The sequence below is a fragment of the Gobius niger genome (genome assembly GCF_951799975.1).
Source record: "Gobius niger genome assembly, chromosome: 8".
In the NCBI taxonomy this organism is placed as follows: Eukaryota; Metazoa; Chordata; class Actinopteri; order Gobiiformes; family Gobiidae; genus Gobius; species Gobius niger.
In genome coordinates this window covers 8,667,325-8,690,559 of record NC_136859.1, presented here as the reverse complement: position 1 = coordinate 8,690,559, position 23,235 = coordinate 8,667,325, and the positions used below count along the sequence as shown (strand labels likewise).

Genomic DNA, 23,235 nt, shown 5'->3' with positions numbered 1-23,235 from the left:
CTTATTTAGACGAATAACATTTGTTGTAAATAATAATGATCATTTTATTAGCAAGAAGCAGCAAATTAATGAAGAAATGTTGAAAAAGTCAGAAAAGTTATTTTTATTTCAATTTCTAAGATACTGACAGGAAATGACATAGATAGAGATACATTTCCATAGGAGTTTGACTCCCTCAACTCCCATTGACTTAACATGGTTGGCATGGCAACAGTTTAAAATGGTTTGCCTGTGTCTATGTCACTTCCTGTCAGTGTCTAATAAGGAATTGAAACTATAAAACACATCACAAAAATGATCAAACTAAAGAAATCTGGGTAAAAATTAAGCAAAATCTTAAATATAATTGTGTTGCGTCTAATGTGTCATATGCACCTTAAATACATGTTATATTAAAATGTCCGTATAGATACAGACGGCATTTCTGGAATCGCCATATATGGTCATATTTGAAAAAAGTTAAAGGGAAAACAATTTGGAGAAAAATATAAACTTTGTCTAATTATTCAAAAACTACTTTAACAAAAGCTGAAATATTATGAATATAGTTTTCTACTAAATAAAGATACAAAGAAATGAAGAGGAGCAAAGTGGTTCAACAGCCCATAAATACATAAATAACAGAGAATGCTAACTTGATGCTTCATGTTAGCATCGGGCTAAAGCTAACGGTTAGCTAACGCTAGCTGTAACTGCCGTTTTTTCCACTTCTACTGAACAATCTGCTGTTAGAAATTATCCATATGGGCCCGATTTACACTTGACTATTTATGTGTGATAAATAAGTTCATATTCCACCAGAAAATGGCTGAAAAGAGTGGAAAATTGTGTTTCTCTAAAGATTCTATTTCCCCCCTCGGCGAAGCCACGCCCCCTTCTATGACGAGATGCCGTCTGTATCTATCATGATATCATTTGTATCATCAAACTCGTTGAACCTGTAGAAGCAGGTGAGTCTGGTCACCGCAGCGTCAATTCCATTTCCCACAGAGGTACATGCTCAAGCAACCAGGAAGCGGAGTAAACCAATCAGCGAAGGGCCTAATCATGGACAAACAGCGCAACCGTGATTTCCAATGTATTTAATTATAGATTATGGAACTACTGCACTCCTTCGACAACGTGGGAGTACTCCTCCTCCCCCTTTCACTAAAAGAACAGCTCTCTTGTTTCGATTTTGTCAATAGAAATAGTGATTTTTCATCAAATAATCCGCATAACATAGCTTATTATTTCATGGAAATCACGTGGACTGGTCTTTCTGCTCGCAAATGTCCCGACTCATTCTGCTCATTACAGCGTTCGAAAACATTTCTTACTCACAGTGGCATCTTTTGTTTTTAATCTTTTCTAGAGTTGCATCAAACCTTTGTTCCCAGGAAAGGTTAAGCCCAGGTTGTGCATGCTCTGCTTCCACTTGTTTTCAGTATGTGCATTATTTATAAAGCGTGAAATACCACTGGATGTCCAAAAGCAATGAAAGAGCTCAGCAACATCCCTTTAACGCCAAATAGGCCAGGCTAAATGTATAATGCAGGTATTCTTAGCAGTTCAAACCTGCCTTTAGACTTATGCGACACCAGAGCTTTTCTTCGACTTGACTAATCCTTTACAGTTCATATTTGATTTGCCGCCCACGCTGTTATAAAGCCTCACTTGGTGCATTTCTCCCCAGAGACAGAGTGAAAAAGTTGCTGACCGCGAGCGGACCGAATCGATCAGTGGCACCGCTTTGAGTCACATTCGGATTCGCTCTGATGCAGTTAAACGTGACGGAGGTTCAGCCCAAAAATACACACCCGCCGCCCACGAAACATGAGCAGATTGCTATTTATTTAACCTGGTGGCAGTGTGCAGTGTATGTGTTTTGGGTTTTGAAATCCATGGTGGAATCCTGCTTTAAACAGTCTCTCATAAGGGGCTTCTGAACCGCTCTTTGTCTGACCCGTCACCTAGGACCTGTTGGCCATGGGAGACCCTACCAGGGGCACGAAGCACCCGACAACAGAGCTCCCAGGATCATTCGGGGAGACCAATTTATTTAAAAAAATTATGTTTGTAAAACCAAAAGTTGCAGAAGAGGCAACTATCCATGTTTTTAGTGACAGCTGACTTCCCAAAGCTTTGATATGGTAATAGTGGGGTGCGCAGAAATGTAAAGATGTAGTGCTACACTCGCTCTTATTGAGGTTATGCGTGTGATATCATAACAGAGCAACAGAAAATTGAGTGGGTATGTCTGCCATGTTATTCTTTGATTTGTCACTCAATTTGAGGCTCCATTTCAACATAGATTTAAATAGAAATAAAATGTGCACATCCTATATTTTCAACACGGCACCAGACTGGCAGCAGCACAAGCTCTGAAACAGCTCAGAACCAGCACCTTGGTGGGAAAAGGGTTTCATTGATTATTGAACTTCCACTCAGATAACTGGGGTTCACCTTCCGTGTCTCGCGCGTAGGCATCTTATGTTTATCCATCATGTTTTTATGCGTTGTTATATTAAAGCAGTGCCTCGCCTCTTCCCTCACTTCCCGTTTCCCATTCCGCGCCAAGTCAAAAAGGCGAAACAGCCATCCACTCCTGCTTTTAGTTTCTGTTCAGAACCGTCTGAAACTCAAAACACAGGCCACGTTCTTGCCATCTCATCTACTTAAAGGGGCTAGATGCAAGTTCGTCATTGTATACTCACTACTGCCACCTCAGGTCTTATGCGTAACTGCAGCTTCTATATTAAGCTTGTGCATGACGGCACTTCGAACCCAAATTGACACCTTTCTGAGTGACAGTGCAGGATTTTAGAGGCAGTTGTGGTGAACAGGTCTGGGCTCATTCTACACATTAGGACATGGCTGGAACATGTAGGGGGAAGAAAATACATAATTTTAACATTTTTAACATCTGTATAGTCCCTTTAAAGGAACAGGCCCCCGTTTTTACATACTGAGATATGTTGATGCGTAACTGTCTGGTCTTTGTGCGTGCGCTCGGTCACACAAAACGACTAAAGATGATGCTAGCATTTGGCCTCTATCAGCATATTCCTATAGCTCCAAACGGGGGTGGAAGTTGGAAGCTACCACACTCTTCCATAGGCACACAAAAGGCCAGACAGATATGTATAAACTCGTCCAAGCTCAGGTAAGAACATATCTCAGTGTGGAAAAACCGTGGCCTGTTCCTGTAAGTAATTTTGTCCCGTTCCAAACATGCAGTACATGGATTGAAAGAGCCGTTGCACATTTGTTCAAAATCACGAGTTGCTAATGACTCCTTGAATCCGAATATTTTTGTGGTAAAAACGACATACATTGTTCACATTAGTCTCCACTCTTTGGCCGACGCTTGTTTCCTTGTTTACAAAATACGCTGCATTAATGTGCTTAATTGTGTTAATGTGCTTGTCAATCACTACCAGACTACACGTCTTTGTAAGAAATAGGAAAAGCGTGCATTCTGGCTGGACAGGCAAGTAAATCTCCCCATGACCGCTACGCTGAGCTGCTGCAGAGCTTGTCCACATATAAACAGTTTCACATCTTCTCTGACAGCACACATTTAGATAAAATCATCTTCTCACAATAGGATAAAGTGGTGGCAACATTTCACCACAAAGGCACGGCTGCTGTCAGTTCAAACGAGCCGACACGCACGAACGCATAGCAAAAGACCCAACTCCATTATTATCGAAGTGCACAACGCAGCCGATATGGATCTGGAGGTTAGCAAAACAAAAAACAAAAAAACACTAATATCACTTTTAAAGCATTTGTGCCATTTCATTTGTTTTGCTTTCATAAATTAGCCAAATAGCGGTGCTTTCGCTTTTCTCCTGGATCTTCTGCCTCTTAAGTTATAATTAGAGCACTCTCCCCTCCATTAGCCCATCAGTGTTTGTTGGTCCGGTCTGCTCTGATGAACGGAGACCAGCCACTTTAAGCCCACACACATAGATAATGCACTGCTTATTTGCACTCTGGAAATTGCCCCGCATTAATATTTATAGCTTTATTTTAATCTTCAAAAACGCATAATAAAGAGGTGCAGGTGGGTCATATAATTTAGCGATTATTTAGCCAAGTTTCTCACTGTATTGTGCAGCCTCCTAATGTTGTTTAATAGGCCTTATCGCTCAGGCTGGAGAGGCCGTCAGTCAGGATTACTGTTGATGGCTCAAAACACAAGCACTGGAGTCAAATTCAGACAAAGTGCGTTTTTAGGAGAGGCTCTGGCAGGTATTTAGGAGTAGAACATTTATATCTAATAAAGTTCCACAGCCGTAAATTGAATGCCTTGTTTTCCTCGTGAGATGAGGATCACACGTCACAAAACCTAGTACTGCAAAAAGTATTTAACTAGATCAGTATAAACATCTCAATTTGAGCATAATAATCCAAATTTTAGTTGTTTTGACTAGTTAAGAAGTTCTTGGGCATTTGTCCTAGATTATTTCACTTGTTCTGAGATGTTTCTGACTCGTTTTGATACATTTCGTCCTTATTTCAGGTCATTTTCTTTGCCAATGGGGTAATGGTCTTATCTCATTGGCAATTTTACTTTCTTATTTCAAGCAAGATTTACCCTAGAACTGGTCTGAAATGTCCTCAAACAAGCAAAGTAAACTTGGTCCGATCAGGTAAAGTGTCTAAATGAGTGAAAACCGCTCAAAACAAGATACATTTCCTCAATTCAAGTCATTTAAGCCAATGCTTGATATTTACTTTTTGTATTGTGATCTGTCCTCTATGTTTGAGTTCAATGCTGCAGGGGAATTCGGTGCAATGGGCCGTGGGAATTATCTCCGGCCATGGCAAATTTACAGGTCATACAAAGTCTACCATCAGATTGATACAAATTAGTTCAAAACGCTACAGCAAACATCAGAGTTTTAACAAAGGTGATTTGGAGATGTTTACTTTTACTGAAGTAATACAGCTTGGGATTCACCGATACCACACACTTGTACTCATACTCGTACTCATCAATGTGGTCCCGATACCAGAAACCGATACCACTTGATGTGTGGCCGGTGCTCCTACTAGCTCTCCGCAGAGGAGAGAAAAGAGCAACAAACTGGAGAATTCTTCAGTGGAAATAAAACATTCAACATAGAGCTGACTTTATTACAGACTACACTCCCTAAATCTGAGTCTGTGCTGGATTTAACCAGAGCTAAATGTTGTTAGTGCTGCAGTGTGGAGTCTGCAGTGTTTACATGATACAGGCTAATGTTGCTAACTAGCGGCTAACAGCTCTGGTGATTCTTAAACCGCTTTATGCCAAAGGTCTTATTCATCTGAAAAAAGAAGCGACTAAAAAGTACACAGAAAATACAAAATAAAGAGATATAGCATGTCCATATTGAGCGAAAATGAGCTGCAGCAAAACAATCACAATGCCGTAGCTACTCGCCAAGTTGCTATAAACAAAAGGGAAAATCCACAAAGAGCTGTAGTAAAGGCGAAAAGATACTATTCAGCTCCAATAATAAGTAACCATCTCAATGCTATTGTTTAATAAAAAATAAATACATGACTAAAGCACAAGCATTGGGGAGCATATGTACAATTCTGATAAAACTTCTCTTAAAAGTGTAGTCTACTTTACTCAAGGAAATGTAAATGAGTAAATTAACTCATCACTGACCAATCTGCTGTGTAACCGTCAATTCACTTCAACAAGTCTGTTGAAGAAAATGCCTTGTAATCGTATTGGTATTCGGCATCGGCAAGTGCTTAAATCAAAGTACTCGTATCGGTTTTAGAAAAAGTGGTATCGGTGCATTCCTAAATTCAGCATTTGACCAGTAGTATTTGTGCTTTTACTCTAGTAATGAAATCGAGTACTTGACTATCACAAAAACAACAAAAAGTCACCAAATCACTCCTGTGTCATAGTTTTAAGGATAAGAGTTGCACGATTTTGACAAAAAATCTAATTACGATTTGATTTGCAATTTTAATATTTGATGTGTAGTCTGTTTTATTTTTCATGCAATTGAGTATCGAGCTGTATAAACATCTAAAACCACTGTTAAACATCACAGTACTCATATATTACATTTCAGCTTCATTCAGCAACAACATGCAAATCTGCAAGAGGCACTAAAGAGGCATTTTATGGAGTTTATAGAAAAACATACTTAGTTTTATTTATTCTCAAATAAATGTGGTGCTCTCACACTCTTTCTCTCTATTCAGCTACATGAATGCATTCTCCAAATCAAGGGCGTAGGTTTGGTGATACTATTAGTGGGGACACTTTACTGATCGTCGTTGAGTGAAACATCCGACATAAATAAGCGAGAAACATGGCGTGTTTCTGTCAGACGTATAAAATGCGGCTCATGTAATAAGGCTCCATAAACAGACAGAAGCTCTGTTGCAACCAGAAAATGTGAATATCTCTGAATATTTGATCAATCAACGTAAAACAAAAAGTGTTGTGATGCCGATCGTCCTCTCCCAAGTCTAAAGAGCCCACATCTGAGTCAAGTCTTTGTGAAAGATCGCACAATGTGAAGATCTCCACATGAAGTTGGTGGGGACAACTTGGCCAACCCGCTCCATGAACAAACGATGATTCCGTGACACGACGACAAGTGGTGAGAATACAGATCGGACTAGGGCTGTCACGGTATGAAAATTTTACCTCACGGTTATTGTGACCAAAATTATCATGGTTTTCGGTATTATCGCGGTATTTTTTTTAATGTGTGTTAATATGTTCAGAAAGCATTGATAGTCCTACACAAGCTGAAATAGTTTCAAAAAAGTTTAACAGTGCTTATTATATAATAAAAAAAATACAGACAAAGCCTTATCAAAAGTGCAACTTTTCACATCAAAGTAAAGGAACTATAACGACGTGTTGTTGATCGTTTCGAGGGTATTACATGTACTACTTATAGCGCCAGAAACAAAGAAGAATATTTTTGAACTAGATAAACCGTCCATATCAGGAACATTGTTCTCAGTTTGTGTCCTTCCAGTGAGCTTTCGCTTTGCAGATTTGGGAAAATGCCATCAGATAGTGATCATTATTAAATTCATAATACTGCGGCGAAAGTGAATCTACTGCAATCTGCCACCGGGAGCCCAGTAATGCATTGTTTCATTGTGCGGAGGTATCCGCGACACGGCTTATATGCTAGTGGTGGCCGACTCGTTGCATTCTCCCACATCGCTAACGTTAACTTACTTGCTATAGAGTTGTGGGAGGCGGTCACGCAGGTGAGTCAAGAGGTTCGAAGTATTGCTGCCTTTAGAGACACTTTTTCCTGCACGTTCCGCAAACAGGAGAACTGTCTTCTATCAACTGTCCAGCTTTCTAAAATACCCAAAATATGCCCAGAATTCAGGCTTGGTCCTCTTTGAAGGCTGATAGATCCTGCGCGCTGTCGTCTCGGACATGATTCCAGCTTCGAGAAAGTTTTGTTTTGGTTGTAAGCTACAGAGTGCGCCTGCGCGGCAACTTTCAGCAGATGAGGCGGCGGCTCATAAGGCTCACTTTGCCAAAACCGCGGGCGCGGTAATCCACCGAGATGATGTCGTTAATTCAGTTCAGTTCTAGGGATAATTTAACCAACACAAAGTATGGTGTAAAAAGAGCCTAAAGCTGCTTTCTCGGATATAATTATTTTTTTTGAGGTTTCAATATTTTCATCCTTCTTCAGACCAATTATCCAGCCGGGGGCCACAAGCACTCACCTCTCCTACACTTGGCCCTATAGCTCTAATGCAGTGCCTATTAACTAGCGCATACACCTTTCTAATGAGGCAGGACTCAAAATATCACTCCAGAGCGCTGTTTCAAAGACTAACCAGGCCACGACGACGCACCGATTTGAGTCCCCTGACATAATCTCCTGTCTGCCGTTTCCTGTTTTAGCATTCGCATGAAAAGTGATCTGATTTGTATACATATCCCATTTAAATAGGGAGGAGATTAGAGGCGGCATCAATCTTGGCGAGGCTCTGGGGAACGCCTGCAAAAAGGTTACTAAATTTATCACTCTGCCTTCTGTTTGCTTGAGATTTGAATACGGGCGGGGGATGGTTTGGGGGAGTCCGAACGACCGTCCTATGTGGCAAACTGCAGTCATACCTGAGCGTATGCCCAATGCACAGAGAACATTAATTACATGGGATGCGCTGCTATCACGCTTTGGCATGTCGGTAGCATAGACATGGAAAGTAAAGGAAGGAGGAAAGGGGGGGTAGGTATAGGATGCTCGGCTAATGCAAGGTTTATACAGGCAGACATAAGGTAAATGTAATGCTTTTTAATGCCATGTTAATGCTCAAGTACTATATTTTAATGCCACAAACAAATAAAATAAATCGGCACACATTTCTTAAGATTTGTAAAAATGTCATCAAACAGAGGAAAGAGATTAGAACAAAAACTGCCACTTTTGAGCAAATAAAATGTGGGCAATTTCAGGCAAAACTGACAGTTGAATTAGACCAACAATAGCAAAAATCAGATCCAATCATTTCAAAGGAGTTCTCCCCTCCCAACTGATAACGGAGCTCAATTGTGAAGGTCCAGACCTTCTATGAAACGCAATGAGTACGAGGGTATGGTAAAACCAGGCTACAGCTGAATATGTTTCAAACCATCATTTTGGTATTTTCGATGAACTCAACTTATGCAGTAAAATTGTTGAGCAGTGTCATAATTTTACAAGAAATTTCGATTTAATGCCAATTAGAATCCAATTTAATGGGGATGCACCGCACCAATACTGGAATCGGATATCTGAGCCGATACTGTCGGCCGAACTGTATTGGCTCTCAATGAATATGGACATACCACACCTCATTTTGAAGAGCAGGGGATTCAAATTGCCAATTTGCTTTAATCTCCACTATTGTATATTTGATCGCAGTGCAAAATGCTACTGCTAGCGATAACTAATTAAGGCTGGGACCGAAACTATGATTGGATCATCTAAAGTAGCCTAATAAAATGACATTTGAAAGTGCTTGTATTTAGTTTATGAAATGCTGTTCAAGAATAACTTATCTAACATGTTATGTTCAAGTTTTAATGATCAGAACAACTCACAATTTATGTGAGTTGTTCATATTAATGTAATCTAAAGCCCGTCATATACCCGAGGATAATTAGTGGAGAAGTCCAGCAATTCTTGTTGCATTGTTATTGTTTCATTATATTAATTATTCATGTTTTATTAATAGATAGCCTTTAATTGACATGTAACATCTCGTTTGCAAGAAAAGATAAGACTTTATTGATCTCACAATGGAGAAAAGAGAAAGAGGACGATTCATTTTCACTCACAGCAGCTACTGTTAAGAAAGTCTCTTGGCTTTGGTTAATATCGGATATTGGCAGATACTCAAATCCCCAGTATCGGTATCAGAAGCAAAAAAGTTGGATTGGTGCAGCTGTGATCTCTACAGTTTAATGCTTTTTAATGACATTTAAGGCCTTGATATCGACACAATTCAATTAATTACTTGTAATGTTTTTTAGTGCCTCGCGGAAACCCTGTAATCAGTATCAGCAATATAGTAGTCGTTTTTTTAATGACATAGTTACTCTCCAGTTAAATTCCACAAGACAAACAAGTTATATGGAGAGCAAACTACACTTGGGAAAATGTCAAGGAAAAGCAGCTAGGAATAAGGGTAATAAGTAAATATCTCTTACCTGTTTTTCACACTGGCCGTAGTCCGGACCCTGGTCTGGTTGGAAAACACAGATGTCCCCGAAATTTTTTGCCATTTCTATGAGCGCCATGGCCGTCCGTACTGTGGCATTACGAGCGTGGACAAACACCATCACCTAAAGAAGAAATGTAAATGAATAATAACTTAAGCCAAATGTCCAAGTAGCGAGACCATCAGATTTTTTGTTGTTGTCCTTTGCAGCAAAGTAAAATCCATTCAGACCTTTGAAGTATATTATGTTTACACAATGTACTTCTAATTTACTTACTGCTAACCTAGAAGAAGACTAACTGCTGGGGTCTAGAATTAATACGCAAACTGTTCATGTGGTAAATAGGTTTTGCTTTTTGGAGATACATAGCTTGTAAAAAAGTGCTGAACTCCAACTGTTCGACGCTACTGGTCAATAAACCAATACACCACAAAATCTGCACATTTTTAATAATCATTTTGCCTACTCACATCTCATTTAAACTCTAAAGGCCGAGATAGAGAGGGCTGTGATAAGAAGCCCAGCTGTCCAGCCCTGTTTTTTTTTCTCCCAAGTCCTAGAAGTGGTTTGACATATATTAATTTCACCTGGGAGAAGCTGATGGATGAATTTTCTTTATGATTTTTTCCCGGCAGGCTTCTTTTGGGGGAAGCCGGCGGCCAGGGAGAAGTTTAATAAGGCGCGGATGCCGTACAAAGCCGGCACAGCGCTCAGTGGTGCTGATAAAACCACCTTCAATAAATAACACTGGCTGCATCGGTCTCTTCGGACACGGGGAACACACGGATGTTCGTGCCACACATACTGCCAGCTAAAATCCTATATTTCAACGCGAAAACTGAAACGTCAAAAGAACCATTGCACATTGTGGATAATGTATGAGGTGGAGCCGAAGTCTTAGGCAGGATTTGGGGAGAAAGACTTTATTTACCATTTTTAAACACTAAATAAATATGAATAAAGATTGCTTTTACTAAAATGGTTCATGAGATGGGCCTTTTAAAATGAAACCTCCAATGACTAAATGATGTGTGCAAGACTGAGACGTTTTAATGATATATTGTAAAACAGGTACAAGCATGTATCAGTAAGTAGTTGAAGCGACTCTTGCATTTGGTTATGCAGCCGGTGAACGCAAACCGACTCAGGTTGTGCTTCACCCCAACCAAACCAAGAACCAAAAGTCAGACAACAAAGTGGAGGAAGTGCAGATAAAAGACGTATTTTAAACTTTACCAACTCAACCCAGTCTCCAGAGGATGTCAGACCATCAATATTGCTGCACTAAAAACATTATCTGTGAGAGTCAGCCGTCATATTATAGTCCACTTCTGTATCCATTAAATGTTGACATACTGCCCCCTTTTGGCTAGTGCTGTTACTGCGCACTGTGAACGTAATCCAGACTGATGCAGAAAAAAAAGTGGACTCGAGTTCAGCAGACCAGGAAGGTCTAAAAGGCTAGTTAGGAGTAGTTTGAAATCAGTAATCTTCACTTTACTGTGCGGATGCCAAATTACTCCTGGTATTATTACGCCTTACAATATAGTCCCCCCTTTTATCCGCTTAGAAAATCCACATTGTTTAATTTTGTGTAATTATACTTTGTAGTGTAACACTTCACGTAACCATATTTAAATAGGGAAAACGTGGAAGAGCTTGGTAGCTTCTATCTTGACCAGTTTTGGAGCTATAGTGGAGAGGGGGAGAGGCTAAATGCTAACGCTGTCTGCGCTGTGTTTACGTGACTGAAGGCACAGGGGGAAGATCAGACAGGTCCTAAAGAACTTGTCAAAGCTAAGGAAAGAACATATCTCAGTATGTAAAAACGGTGGCCTATTCCTTTAAAAAGGAGGCTTTATTGCAAAACATTTTCAGTTCAAAACAACTTAGTATAGACAACTTTACAGTCTCTTTCATTAAAGTACTTGTAGTAGCAGTAGTTGTAGTTGTAGTAGTTAAGAGTAATGGGTCTCTATTGTCTTCATTTCGATCCCCGCTTCTCTCCAAATTAAATAATGCCAGCAGGATAACAACAGTTCTCAATGGGAAGCAGATGGAAGCTAAACGCTAAACTCCGGATCCACAGCTCTCTCCGTCCCTGCGGACTTCTCCGAGGCTGCCGGAGTAAAGGAGAACGGAGCAGGAGTGGCAGAGCGAAACCGATAAGGACTTTAGAGACTTACAGATAGCACGCATTCAACACGGAATCTTCACAAAATATTTCCTATTCATGAAAAAGTTCCGAGGAGTGTTTTCAAAAGGGAATACGACTTCAGACTTCACTCGTGAACAACTTTCTGCACAACCTTTATAGCAGCAGAGAAGGAAAAGCCAAGTTGTGTTGCTAAAATGATAATGGCTAGATATCTTCTATTTTCTACAGCTATAGAAAGTTCATAATTTATTGTTCATCATTTATTTTGGTGGACTTCTCTCTATAGTTTGCACTTTATGTCTTTTGTTCAGAATGGAATCAGTTCTGTGTAAAAAGAGTAAAAGGAGACTTACTTGATGTCCTGCTTTCACTTGGTCCAAGACTTTGTTGTAACACACTTCCTCCATGTCATGAAGCTGCTGAAGCTGCTCAGAGAGAATTCTCAGCATTAGTAAGTCAAGTAGTAGCAGTGGGAGTAGTAGTTAGAGAGAGGAGGTTATTCAACTACATCAAGGCAAAAACGAGAGGAAACAAGACACTTGAAGTTGAAATATAAAGGAAGCGTAGCACCCTTGAATGAGCATACCTTGTTGGTGCTTTTAATCCCCACGAATGTCTGTCCGAGAGGCACCGGTCTGAAGCGTCCGTCAAAGAAGAACAGCCCGATATAAGGGTTCACGTGCAGGAAAGTGGCCACGTCCAGGTAATTGGGCAGAGTGGCAGACAGACCCAGGATCCGGATCATACTCTGAGTGGACTCCACCTGCAAGACAATGACGACAGGTGCTGAAGTAATCCATTACTGTTATTAGACTACTGTTTAAGAAACGGGGTAATGTTACGGGGTTACAATTGCAAACCTGGAATGGTCTTATTACTCATAAAATGTGAGATATTAAGAAAAACAACCAAAACCTACAAAGTCAATTAAATGCAGAAATCATTTTGAGTTGATCTCGTCTCAAGCATAGAGTGTTGTGGTCTTCATCAGGGCAGACCCACGAGGGCCCTGACGAAGACTATAGACTATAGGCTATAGACTCAGGTGCCTCAGACCTTTTTTTCCCGTTGACTGCTTTCCACTCAACACAGCTGTCCCACAGGCAAGTCTCTATAGTTCTCCTTTTTCATTCATGTTCTGCCCTATCCTTGAAGAGCACCGGTCATCTTTCACAAGATTCCTCAGACCACTGATGCACACGCCCTCATCTTCATCGTTTCGTATTGTGGTTCATTGTTGGTTCTGTGGGAAACAAGACGTTCTGCGAAAAATTAAGTGGGGCAGACCCGAAAAAGCCTAAAGGAACGGGCCACCGTTTTTACACACTGAGATATGTTCTTACCTGAGCTTAGACAAGTTGATACGTACCTGTCTGGTCTTTGTGTGTGTGCTCAGTCATGCAAAACAACCAAAGATGATGCTAGCATTTAGCCTCTCCCAATGTATTCCTATAGCTCCAAACGGGGTGAAGTTAGAAGCTGCCATGCTCTTCCATGGGCACACACAAAGACCAGACAGGTACGTACCAACTCGTCTAAGCTTAGGTAAGAACATATCTCAGTATGGAAAAACAATGGCCTGTACCTTTAAAACCAAAGTAATGAGTAATTTGATTTGCTTTGAAATAAAGTAATCAAGAGTTGGATTACTTTCATGGGGTAATCTCAACAGCACTGCATATTGGCTACATAACTATCAACTATGAAGTTTGTGTTTGCTCTCAGTTGAAAAAAAGGTGTTTCGCCTATCCCCTAGGAAGCTTCATCAGCGAATGAGAATCTACATTGACTGAACATACTCAGCAGGCTGCCTGAATCTCATTAAGAATACTTTAGGTGAGACTAAAACAACCCAGTACAGATAAAGAAGACTTAGAATAAAACTCTTAAAGGCGGCAGTTTTATTGCGTGTGTTTCAGTGTCACTCTGTCGGTCAGATTACAGCCAACTAAGGCCAAAGAATGAAACCATCTCTTCACGTCGTCTTCATTTAGTCTTTGAACGTTTGAAGGCAAATCAATACATTGTGCCTCAGAAGACATAAGAAATTCTAGTACAGGTTTGGTGGAGGTGGTGGCGGTGGGGCGCTATCTTTGCACCTCCTGCTGGATTTGACAGAGAAGATTGGTAAGGCCCTTAATGTGATGCAGTACCTGTCAGCGCCGCGCATCAAGATAAGGCTCAGCCAATCCTCGCTCGCTGCTACCCTCCGCACTCGGCTGCAGAGGCAATGTGTTCTGTGGGTTTTTTATTCGCCTTGACATTACTCTGCTTGTTGTGTAGCGGCAGCTATTAAAGAATGGGCTGAGTAGTAGTGGCAACAGTATTATCAGCAGTCGTAGTAGAAACAGTAGTAGTAGAAAGAGTTGTGGCAGCAGTTGTATAAGTAGTCATAGCCCAGGGCATAGGTGACCAAGGCGGCTGTCTAGCGCGACATAGTATCAAATATATAATTCTTAAGCCTTTTACAAACAATACACATGGCTTAACTATAGCTGCTGTAAACTGCTATGAATCAAGCAGCGCCTGCGTTCGTTGGGGGCTGTGAGCAACTCAAAGCTAATTGGAAAAATTAGCAAGGTCCGCACAATCACGGAAATATGAGTCGATGTCGCCAATCTTGCAGGCAACCTTCACCACGCAGAGAAAAGTGAAGCAGGGTTTTATGAGGTTGAACACAGACGTTTGTTTATTTCTGCCGGTCACCGCCATTCATTGCATTTAATCACATCATATTGTAACATCTTTGCAGGTTTGCAAATATGAGGCAGATCGTCATAAAACAAGCAGCGTTTTGCAACTTGTGATCCAGAGAACATTTTTATGGAGCCCAATGTCTCCTGTTTTCATGGTGGGTCCCACTGCGTGAGTTTGCGTTACCTGCTCTGTGCCCCGCCCCTATTCTGGTCCACGCGCTCTGAGCAGGAGGGAGAACGCGAGGGGAAGCGACATGCCAGTCCCGTTTCATTTCTGAATGAATAAAGTTACTCCTTATTACACCTCATCTTGCCTCTGCAAATTGTTGCTAGTTTTAGGCAAATTTCAAGCTCAGTATAGTAAATGGTCTCAACTTATACATGCATTTCCAATGACATATCAGATAGTTCTGGCAGCCATTTTTAATATAGAATTATGTAGTACTACAACATGTAACAATATCTCTACTCAGGAAGAAAATGAAAGACAACTGACTGACAGTGGCATTTTTATGTACTCGTAATTATCAAGAAATACAGTTAAAACACTGCCCCAGAGACGCACGTTTATGTGATATAATCAGCAAATGTGGCACAGACGTAGCAGCTCCGTCTGTCAAGCTACAGCAGGATTTACTAAAGATCTGCTTCACTCCTCAGACTAAATTAACCCATCAAAGAGGAAACAGAAAAGCTTTCTCTGAGATTTTTACAGTTTGTTATGTCAACAGAGTCTCAGTCTGAGTCACTGTTTAAGCTGCTCAAGACGGTAGCATGCTACTGGCTAGCATTTAGCTTCAACCACTGACAGTTGCTTCAATTAACTGCCAATGGCTTCAACATGATAAACAAATGTGTGGCTCACATTTATGAACACTAAGGAAGTACTACAGCATGTTGTAATCAAGGCTAGATGTTTGAAGTGTGGTTCAGGGCTTTCTCTTGGAGAGGTCAGAGCTGAGCTACTGAAGTTAAATGCTAACCAGTAGCATGCTGACATCTTGAGCAGCTTAAACACTGACTCATTGATTTGTTCACATAAACGTTTTTCTCTGGGGCTGTGTTTTTACTGCTATCTTCTAGAGCAATGATTATGAGTATATAAAAATGTCACTGTCAAGCAATTGTCTTTCATGTTGTAGTACTGCATAATTCTATTTTGGTATTAAAAATGCTCGCCATAACAATAAAAGTCACATGACTGAAAAGCATGTATATAGTACGGTTTAGAAACTGCTCCAAACTGCTCGGGCCCCATGCATAGAAAAAAAACATGACCCGCGCATCACTAGCCAGAAAGTATCTCCTCTGGGGGAAAATTGGAGGGAGATTGTGTACAAACAAGCAGCTCATCTCGCATGAGCCGCCTGGGATCCGTCTGTGTTTAAGGCTTTTCTTTCAGTTCAGTATAGTGTTGCCCTGCAAGAACTTTCCAGTCCCACAATGCCTTGTAGCTGTAGTGTCTACCACAATGGGGTTGTGTGCTAAGAAATAGCATGTTTTTGTTATTTGTGGTGGTAGTAGTAGTAGCAGCGTTTTACAACAACTGAATACATTGTCAACACATTATCTCTTATTAAAACAAGTTAAAACATGTACAATTACCAAATCTGATTAAAAGAAGCCATGTCTGAGCGAACTCTGCGGCATTATTAAATTTTATGACAACAAGACGTAACGGTGATTAAAAACTGAATTTAAGCTCACCCTGAAGGGAAGAGGTAACGAGCGAGAAGCGCGAGATTAATAGATCATGTTAATGAGAGACAGAGGTGATGGCTTCTCTTAAAATGGAACCCATGGAACACAGCGGGGGACGGGATAACCACTCCGCCATAGTAACCCAAGGCAGACATGGACACTCCGGCCTATTGCACACTTTTGCAGATTTTTAGGATACATCTGGCCTGTTGGTAGCTTATATTTAATCACCACTTGCGTAAGAACAACATGGGGTCAGAGCGGCTCATATCCCGCAGCTGTAATAGTGTCGTAGAGTGATCAAAATGGTCATAAACGCCGGGCATATCATCGCTTTTTATGGTTAAAACAACTACAACTGAGCCAGGCATGCCCTTAGCAGTAAAAAAGAGCTTTATGCATGCCGCGATAGTTAAAACGGCTCTTAAATGCCAACGAAAACACACAGAAGGTTTGGTATTAGAGGCAGTAGACCACTAAAAAAACGGAATTGGATATTTGTTACTTCTCCTGGACGAGTTTAATAAGCGCATCGGCAAGGAACATTCATTTTCTTCAATTTTCAGCTTATAAGCCTGTTTGCTCTACTGTATTAACCTCTTAATAAATCTGAAAGTTTCTAAAAGCGTCACAATAGCAAAGAAAACGAGGATGAAAAAGCAACAAAAAAGTAACAGAAGAACAAAAAAAATGTGACAAAAAAGCCACAAAAATGAGATGAAAAAGTAAGTGAAAAAAGTGACGACTACATGGCAACAAGACAAGGAAAAAGATAAGTTGAGATCACTTTTGTTGGTCTTAGCTTTCAAATGAGGCATTACCGTAAGCTCCAGTCAAGAAGCTTCTAGATTTGGGTAAAGCTGAACGAGAGGAAATGCAGTCAGTTAAGGCAGGGGTTAAAACATTAACGTACACACTTTAACCAAGAAACAAATCATCAAATATTCCCCCAAAAAGTTGTTCCACTGAATCAGCTTTTCTGTAATTGTAATTTTTCTTCATTGTAAAAGACCATGTTCTTTATCACACTCTTTACTCCACAACTGCCTCTAAAATCCTGCTGTCACTCAAAAAGTTTTACTTCGGGTCCAAAGTGTCGTCATGCACTAGCTTAATATAGAAGGTGCAGTTACACATGTGACCTGAGGTGGGAGTAGTGAGTATAAAATGGCTAACTTGCATCTAGCCCCTTTAAGTAACACCTACTGACACAAAACTTTCCGTTTTTTTTTTGTTTTTGTTTTTCAGGATTTGTTGATAGCTGTTTATTTAACAAGCTTTTAATCCACAAAAAAATACTGATTTTCCCCAGTAAAAAACGTTAATTCAAGGCACTTATATCAACAAAATAAACGTCTTTGTCGACCACTCTCTGTCATTTCAAGAAAAATATTACATCAAAGAAAACTTGTCCATTTTGTCTTGCACTTGTCAGTAATCTACAAGAACAGTTTTGATCGATTTCAATTACTTTTTGTTTCTATTCACCTTCATTGTCTCGCCTTATGTGCGCAGAGTGAATTTAATCAACAACTCTAGCAAAACTTGAAGTCGTTTATCACTATTTAGCATGTAAACGGATCTAAATCAGTAAGGCATATACAAAAAAATAAAGATTACTTCATTATAAACCATTTCAGTTACTGTTTTTACATAGCAAGAAAACTTAGACAAGCACCAGTAAGCAAAAACCCAAGTGGTGAGTTATTGTTTTCTTGGATCTTTGCATAAAAAAGGTGGATATTGTTTAGTTTGTGGGTTTTCATTTTAAACCAGAGACATAACTCAGTGGGATGGACTAGAGGTGAAAATATATGTAAATCTTTGGTGGTATCGTTATTTTTGCCTTTCACCATTTCAGTGTTATTCAAACTTAATCGTACTAACTTTATTTTTTCTCACAGCTACGCTCCAATGTCAGGCTTGGATTTTTTGCTTATTTCCGAAGTGCGAGACAGTCAAGAGCGGTACAAGGTCCGTGGAGGAGTCGAGGTGTTCAAAGTGCCACGTCAGCCCTTGGTCTCCTTCAGTAATATCAGCAGAAGCAGCAGATAAATGGGCAGTGAACCGAGTAAACAGCGGTCACATGTTGGGAGCACTTTTCAATTACCTAGTGGTTAACCCCACACAGAGAGGTCCCGCTGGCTGCAGACGCTGCTCTGTCTAAGGCTCATATTCGCTGTCACTGAGATGCCACTGTCTGCAGTGTGCACGCTTTCCAACCACAACTCTGCCACTTAATATATGATTGGTTTACCATTACAGGGAAATCTTTAATGCTCATACAAAGCCTGATTAATCTGATTAGTTTTGATTGCATATGATGAACAATACACTACATTGCCCCTGCAGGGTAAAATTGTCCTCTGTGTTTGACCCAACCTTTGTCAATAGGAGAGATCTATCTCAAATTGTGAGCACAGATTGCCCAAGTGTACAGTGCCAAGCTAAAGGGCTCAGTCTACAATGTATGTGTTTTTAAAGTTGAGGGGGGAAACGGAGAACCCAGAGGAAACCCACATAAAACACGTGTCATATTTCAGGAGAATGGATTGAGTTTCCTCTTTTTACTTTATCTAAATATTTGTAGATTGTGTTCCAGATCTTTATTTAACCATGAAAGTTCTACTTAGATGAAGAATCTCTTTTTCGGGGATCCTATTGTGCACATCTTTTTTTAGTGGTAGGAAAAATCATACTATCTTGGAGGAAACCTACGCAGGCACAGAAAAAACATTCAAACTCCACAACAAGGCCCCATACGGCCTGGGGATCGAACCCAGGGCCTTCTTGTTGTGCCAGCCAAAAATGCATCTAAAATGTGATTCATAGAAGTGTAGCAGGGCAGTGATGTTTTTTGTTTGTTTTGGGTCAATTTGTTTGGACAGTAACCAGTGTGACATGACTGTGAAGAGAGAACACTTTCACTCAGAGTCAGAAATCTCTCTAAGGGTGGCAGGTTACCCGTCGGGTTCGGGTCGGGCCACGAAATTGTCATTTGATCGCAGGACGGTTTGGAGTGGGTCAAAAAAGGCCTCCACTCATCTTCACCATAAGCCAGTATCATCGTGGATCATTGTAATAAGTCAGGTATAATTAACTACTCTTCTCTTTCTCGTTTCTCCGCTTGTGATCTTGAGAGAGCGAGACAGAGACAGAGAGCGAGGGGACAAGACACATGCCAATTCCGTTCATCTGGAAGTGATTAAAACCAAAGACAACTCCTGACAACTCCTTAAAAGGCCTCATTGCTGCCTCTTACAGATTGTTGCTAGTTTTAGGCAACTGTCAAGCACCTTGTCGGACAGAATTAAAGCTGCAGCCCATTAAAGCCAATCGTATTTATAATGCATAATCTTTTTTGATAGTGACGGGCAGGTTATATAAATAGAAGCATGGTTGTGTGTGCGGTCGGACTTTCAAATCTAGCTGAAAGTTGATGTTTGTGTCTGTTTTATATTACTTTGTATAGAATTTGTGTACATCACTTTGGTCAATTGTGTTATTTTCAAAGGGCTTTATAAATAAAGTTGGATTGGATACATTCATACTCTGTAATACGCCACCTTTTCCCATAGATACAGACGGCATCTCTGGAATAGTCCATATATGGTCATGCTTGAAAACAGTTAAGGGGGTAAACAATTTGGAGAAAAATCTAAACTTTCTATAATTATTCAAAAACTACTTCAAGAAACGCTGAATTATGAACATAGTTTTCTACTAAATAAAGATACAAAGACATGGGGAGGAGCAAAGTGGTTCAACAGCCCATAAATACATAAATAATGGAGAATGCTGACATGATCCTACATGTTAGCATTGTGCTAATGCTAACGCTAGCAAGCACTAGCTACGAATGCCATTTTTTCGCTTCTATTGAACAATCTGCTGTGAATAAACATCCATATGGACCCGATTTAGACTTGGCTTTATTTGTATGTGATAAATAATTTAATATTTCACTAGAAAACGGAGAAAAACTGTGAAAATTTAATCTTCCCCCTCGGCAAAGCCACTCCCCAATCTATGACGAGATGCCGTCTGTATTATCAGCCTAAAACATGCACAACAGACTTGACCTCTAGGTTTTTTTCAGTCATGACTTTGGCTCAAGAAAGCAGGCGACTTTAGGTCAAATGCAGAAGGTGAACATCACACGCTCTAGGAATCAAACCAAGGACCTTGTCACTTTGAGGAGACTTGTGCTAATCCCTTTGCCGCTGTGCCTCTACAGCATAATCAGCTTTTTCAGACCTCTACAAAGAAAATGCCTCTTACCTACAGCCTGCTCTGATGACTGGGCGCGGATCGGCCGGGTGTTGATAGGAGGTCATAGCGCCTGGTGATTCAGCAGCTCTGACTAAAAATATCCCTCTCTCATCTAATCTTTTGTCATTTTTTCCACTGAACAGACACATGACAGCACCTCATCAGAGTGACTTATGGGATTCCATTTCTCTTTGGCTCTATGGATCCAATTAATCTGTCCGCTTTGAGAAATAGTCCCGCTTCTTTACATTTTTTTGTCTGTCTTGTTTTGGGGGGGGGGGGGATTTGCTGACACTTAGAAATGCATTGCTTATTTCAGACTATGTTTGGTGAATAATAATTACCACACAAAGAAAGTGGTTGTGGGAAAGTGCTTGTCCTTTGTAAGAATAGTGATGTTATTAGTATAGTTTCTTTGTATAGTTTCTTTGTCTTCTGCAGCACTAAAATTGTGGAAAATTATGGGTTCCAGTGAGTGCCTGTCAGTTTGTGGAATGTTTTATTCAAAGTATTATTTGGCACATTAAACACTATTAGCATGTGGATGGATGATTAACCTTGACTTAATGGCAGCGGCTCCAAACTCGACAAATGTGTTTTGCAGTCATTATTTAGTTATTGCTGGAACACACTCAAGAATTCACAAAAGCGTGAAGTGAGCTTTAAACCGTATTTTACTGATTAAATGACAGACCGGGCGACTCATCTGTTTCAAAATAATAACTTGATGGCAAGGGACATATTGTAGAGAGCAAGCAGCACATAAATGGATCCAACTGTGCTCATTCAGTAAATGTGTAAACCCACATGAAGGTTTCAAACAGTCCTTGGGCAAGAGAAGGACACAAAATAATGTTACCCAGCCTGACCAAAACATAAACTGACACCTGGATTTGATTAATTGTTGCTGCAGGTCAGGTTCAGCAACAAAAGAAATCCCAAAGAATGACTACCTGAACATCCTGAATGACCAGGTTATTCCATTAATAGACTTTCTGATGGCACAGGCCTATTCCAAGATGTCAAAATCAGGATTAGGGATGGGCACCGATACCCACATCGGACCGCCTTATTGGTCGAACTCCCTCCTGAGCTGCTGCACCTAACCCGCTGTAAAAAGTGAAATGTAGCGACTTCATATTAAACAGACAGACGAGCCACATACACTTTTCTTCTTTCACAAATACCAAAAAGAGTTTTGGGTGGACACAACCTGAGAGGCAGAAAACAGGCTGTGGCTCGAGTCTAGTTCATTATTTTACTGCCCCAAGTTTTCATTTGGATTTAGTCCCCTGAACTACAGCCAAATCTAACCTACAGCCTGGTAATCCTTGGTACATTAGATAATAATAATGCTAAAAATCCATAGCTGTTTGATGCATTTCCCATACGAAAGTGATGTCATTGATCCACTTCCGGGTCCAACTAAACTTTAGCCCTATTCACTATAATGGGATATAGATGATTTTAACCTGCTGTAGAGCTGACTACAAAGCTCTATCTTAACATCTGATCACACACAAATATTACATTTACTCTGGATTTTCATTAGTGATGCTTTTCTGACATTAATTATACAATTATTTTCCCCATACACAATAAAGGCTTATTCTAAAGATATAAATATCTTCATTTTGCCTGGAGAAATGGTAAGATATATTGTTCAAATCAAATCAAATCAAATCAAATCAAATCAAATCAATCAAATCATCAATCAATCAATTTGATTTGATTTGATTTGATTATTCTAATGGGGTGTAAAACGTTTCTTGGCCTTTTTCAGATAAAGCTGCGTTTTTGCTGTGTTTATCTACGGAAGTCTCAACAGTTGGGACCTGGGAGTAGCTCTTTTATTGTGTGTAATGTCACACAAACGTATTGACAAAACATGGTTGGCACGTCAAATGTCACTTCCTGTCAGTGCAATAAGGAAGTGAAAAATCCCAAAAATGGTCAAACTAAAGAAAGCTAGGATTTGAGCAAAATCATAAACAGAATTGTGTCAACTATGTTTTTGCAAAACGTGTGTCTAGTGTGTCATATGCACTTTAAAGTGTGCGTGTGAGCTTTTATTTTTAGGTGACTTTTTTATTTGGTCAGGCAGAGTATAAACCACGCTCTAATGCTTTAACTACCTGTCGGATGGTCCGGGCCACCAGGCTCTCCAGCACGGGCCCTCGGTCCTCATGAAGCAGGTGAACCTCGTCTAAAATCAGCAGTCGCACGATCTGAGACAGAGCCACGTCTCCCACGCTCTTCCTGGTCACAACGTCCCACTTCTCCGGCGTCGTCACCAGCATCTGAAACATCAAATCAAAATCACTTAAATATGCTCCCCTCTCCTTCATCGTTGGAAGTCAAAAATAGGTAGATGTGAATGCCGATTCTGATAAAAGTGATTTGAAATAGACAAGGATACAAGTTTGGGGTTATAATTGGGTGATAGGAAAACGTACTGTGCCATTTCTATTTAAGTGACATATCAATTGCGTTAAATCTGGAGGGACTTTCATCCATTTCACTCCGGTTTTAACAAGGATATTGATGTTCGTATTGACACCACTGCTGGGAAAAATTTTAGCGCAATTTGCTGCTCACTTAGCTCAATGACACAGGCAGTAAAAGTGATCCCATCTGAGCAGTGTGTCAGGCCCATGCACGGCTCATCGACGCCCAATCGCCCGTGGACCTCCTCATTACGACAGAGAAGG

The 23,235-nt window shown here is 40.3% G+C and overlaps 1 protein-coding gene across 1 annotated transcript in view; it reads right to left on the bottom strand.

Moving 5' to 3' along the window:
- Window positions 1-23,235, bottom strand: part of ascc3 (activating signal cointegrator 1 complex subunit 3) — a 158,684-nt gene that overhangs the window by 62,404 nt on the left and 73,045 nt on the right. Inside the window, exons 11-14 of the mRNA XM_079561281.1 lie at window positions 22,660-22,824; window positions 12,442-12,618; window positions 12,209-12,280; window positions 9,686-9,820 (exon numbers count right to left, since the gene is read on the bottom strand). Coding sequence (XP_079417407.1) covers window positions 9,686-9,820; window positions 12,209-12,280; window positions 12,442-12,618; window positions 22,660-22,824 — 549 coding nt within the window. The remainder of the gene's footprint in view (window positions 1-9,685; window positions 9,821-12,208; window positions 12,281-12,441; window positions 12,619-22,659; window positions 22,825-23,235) is intronic.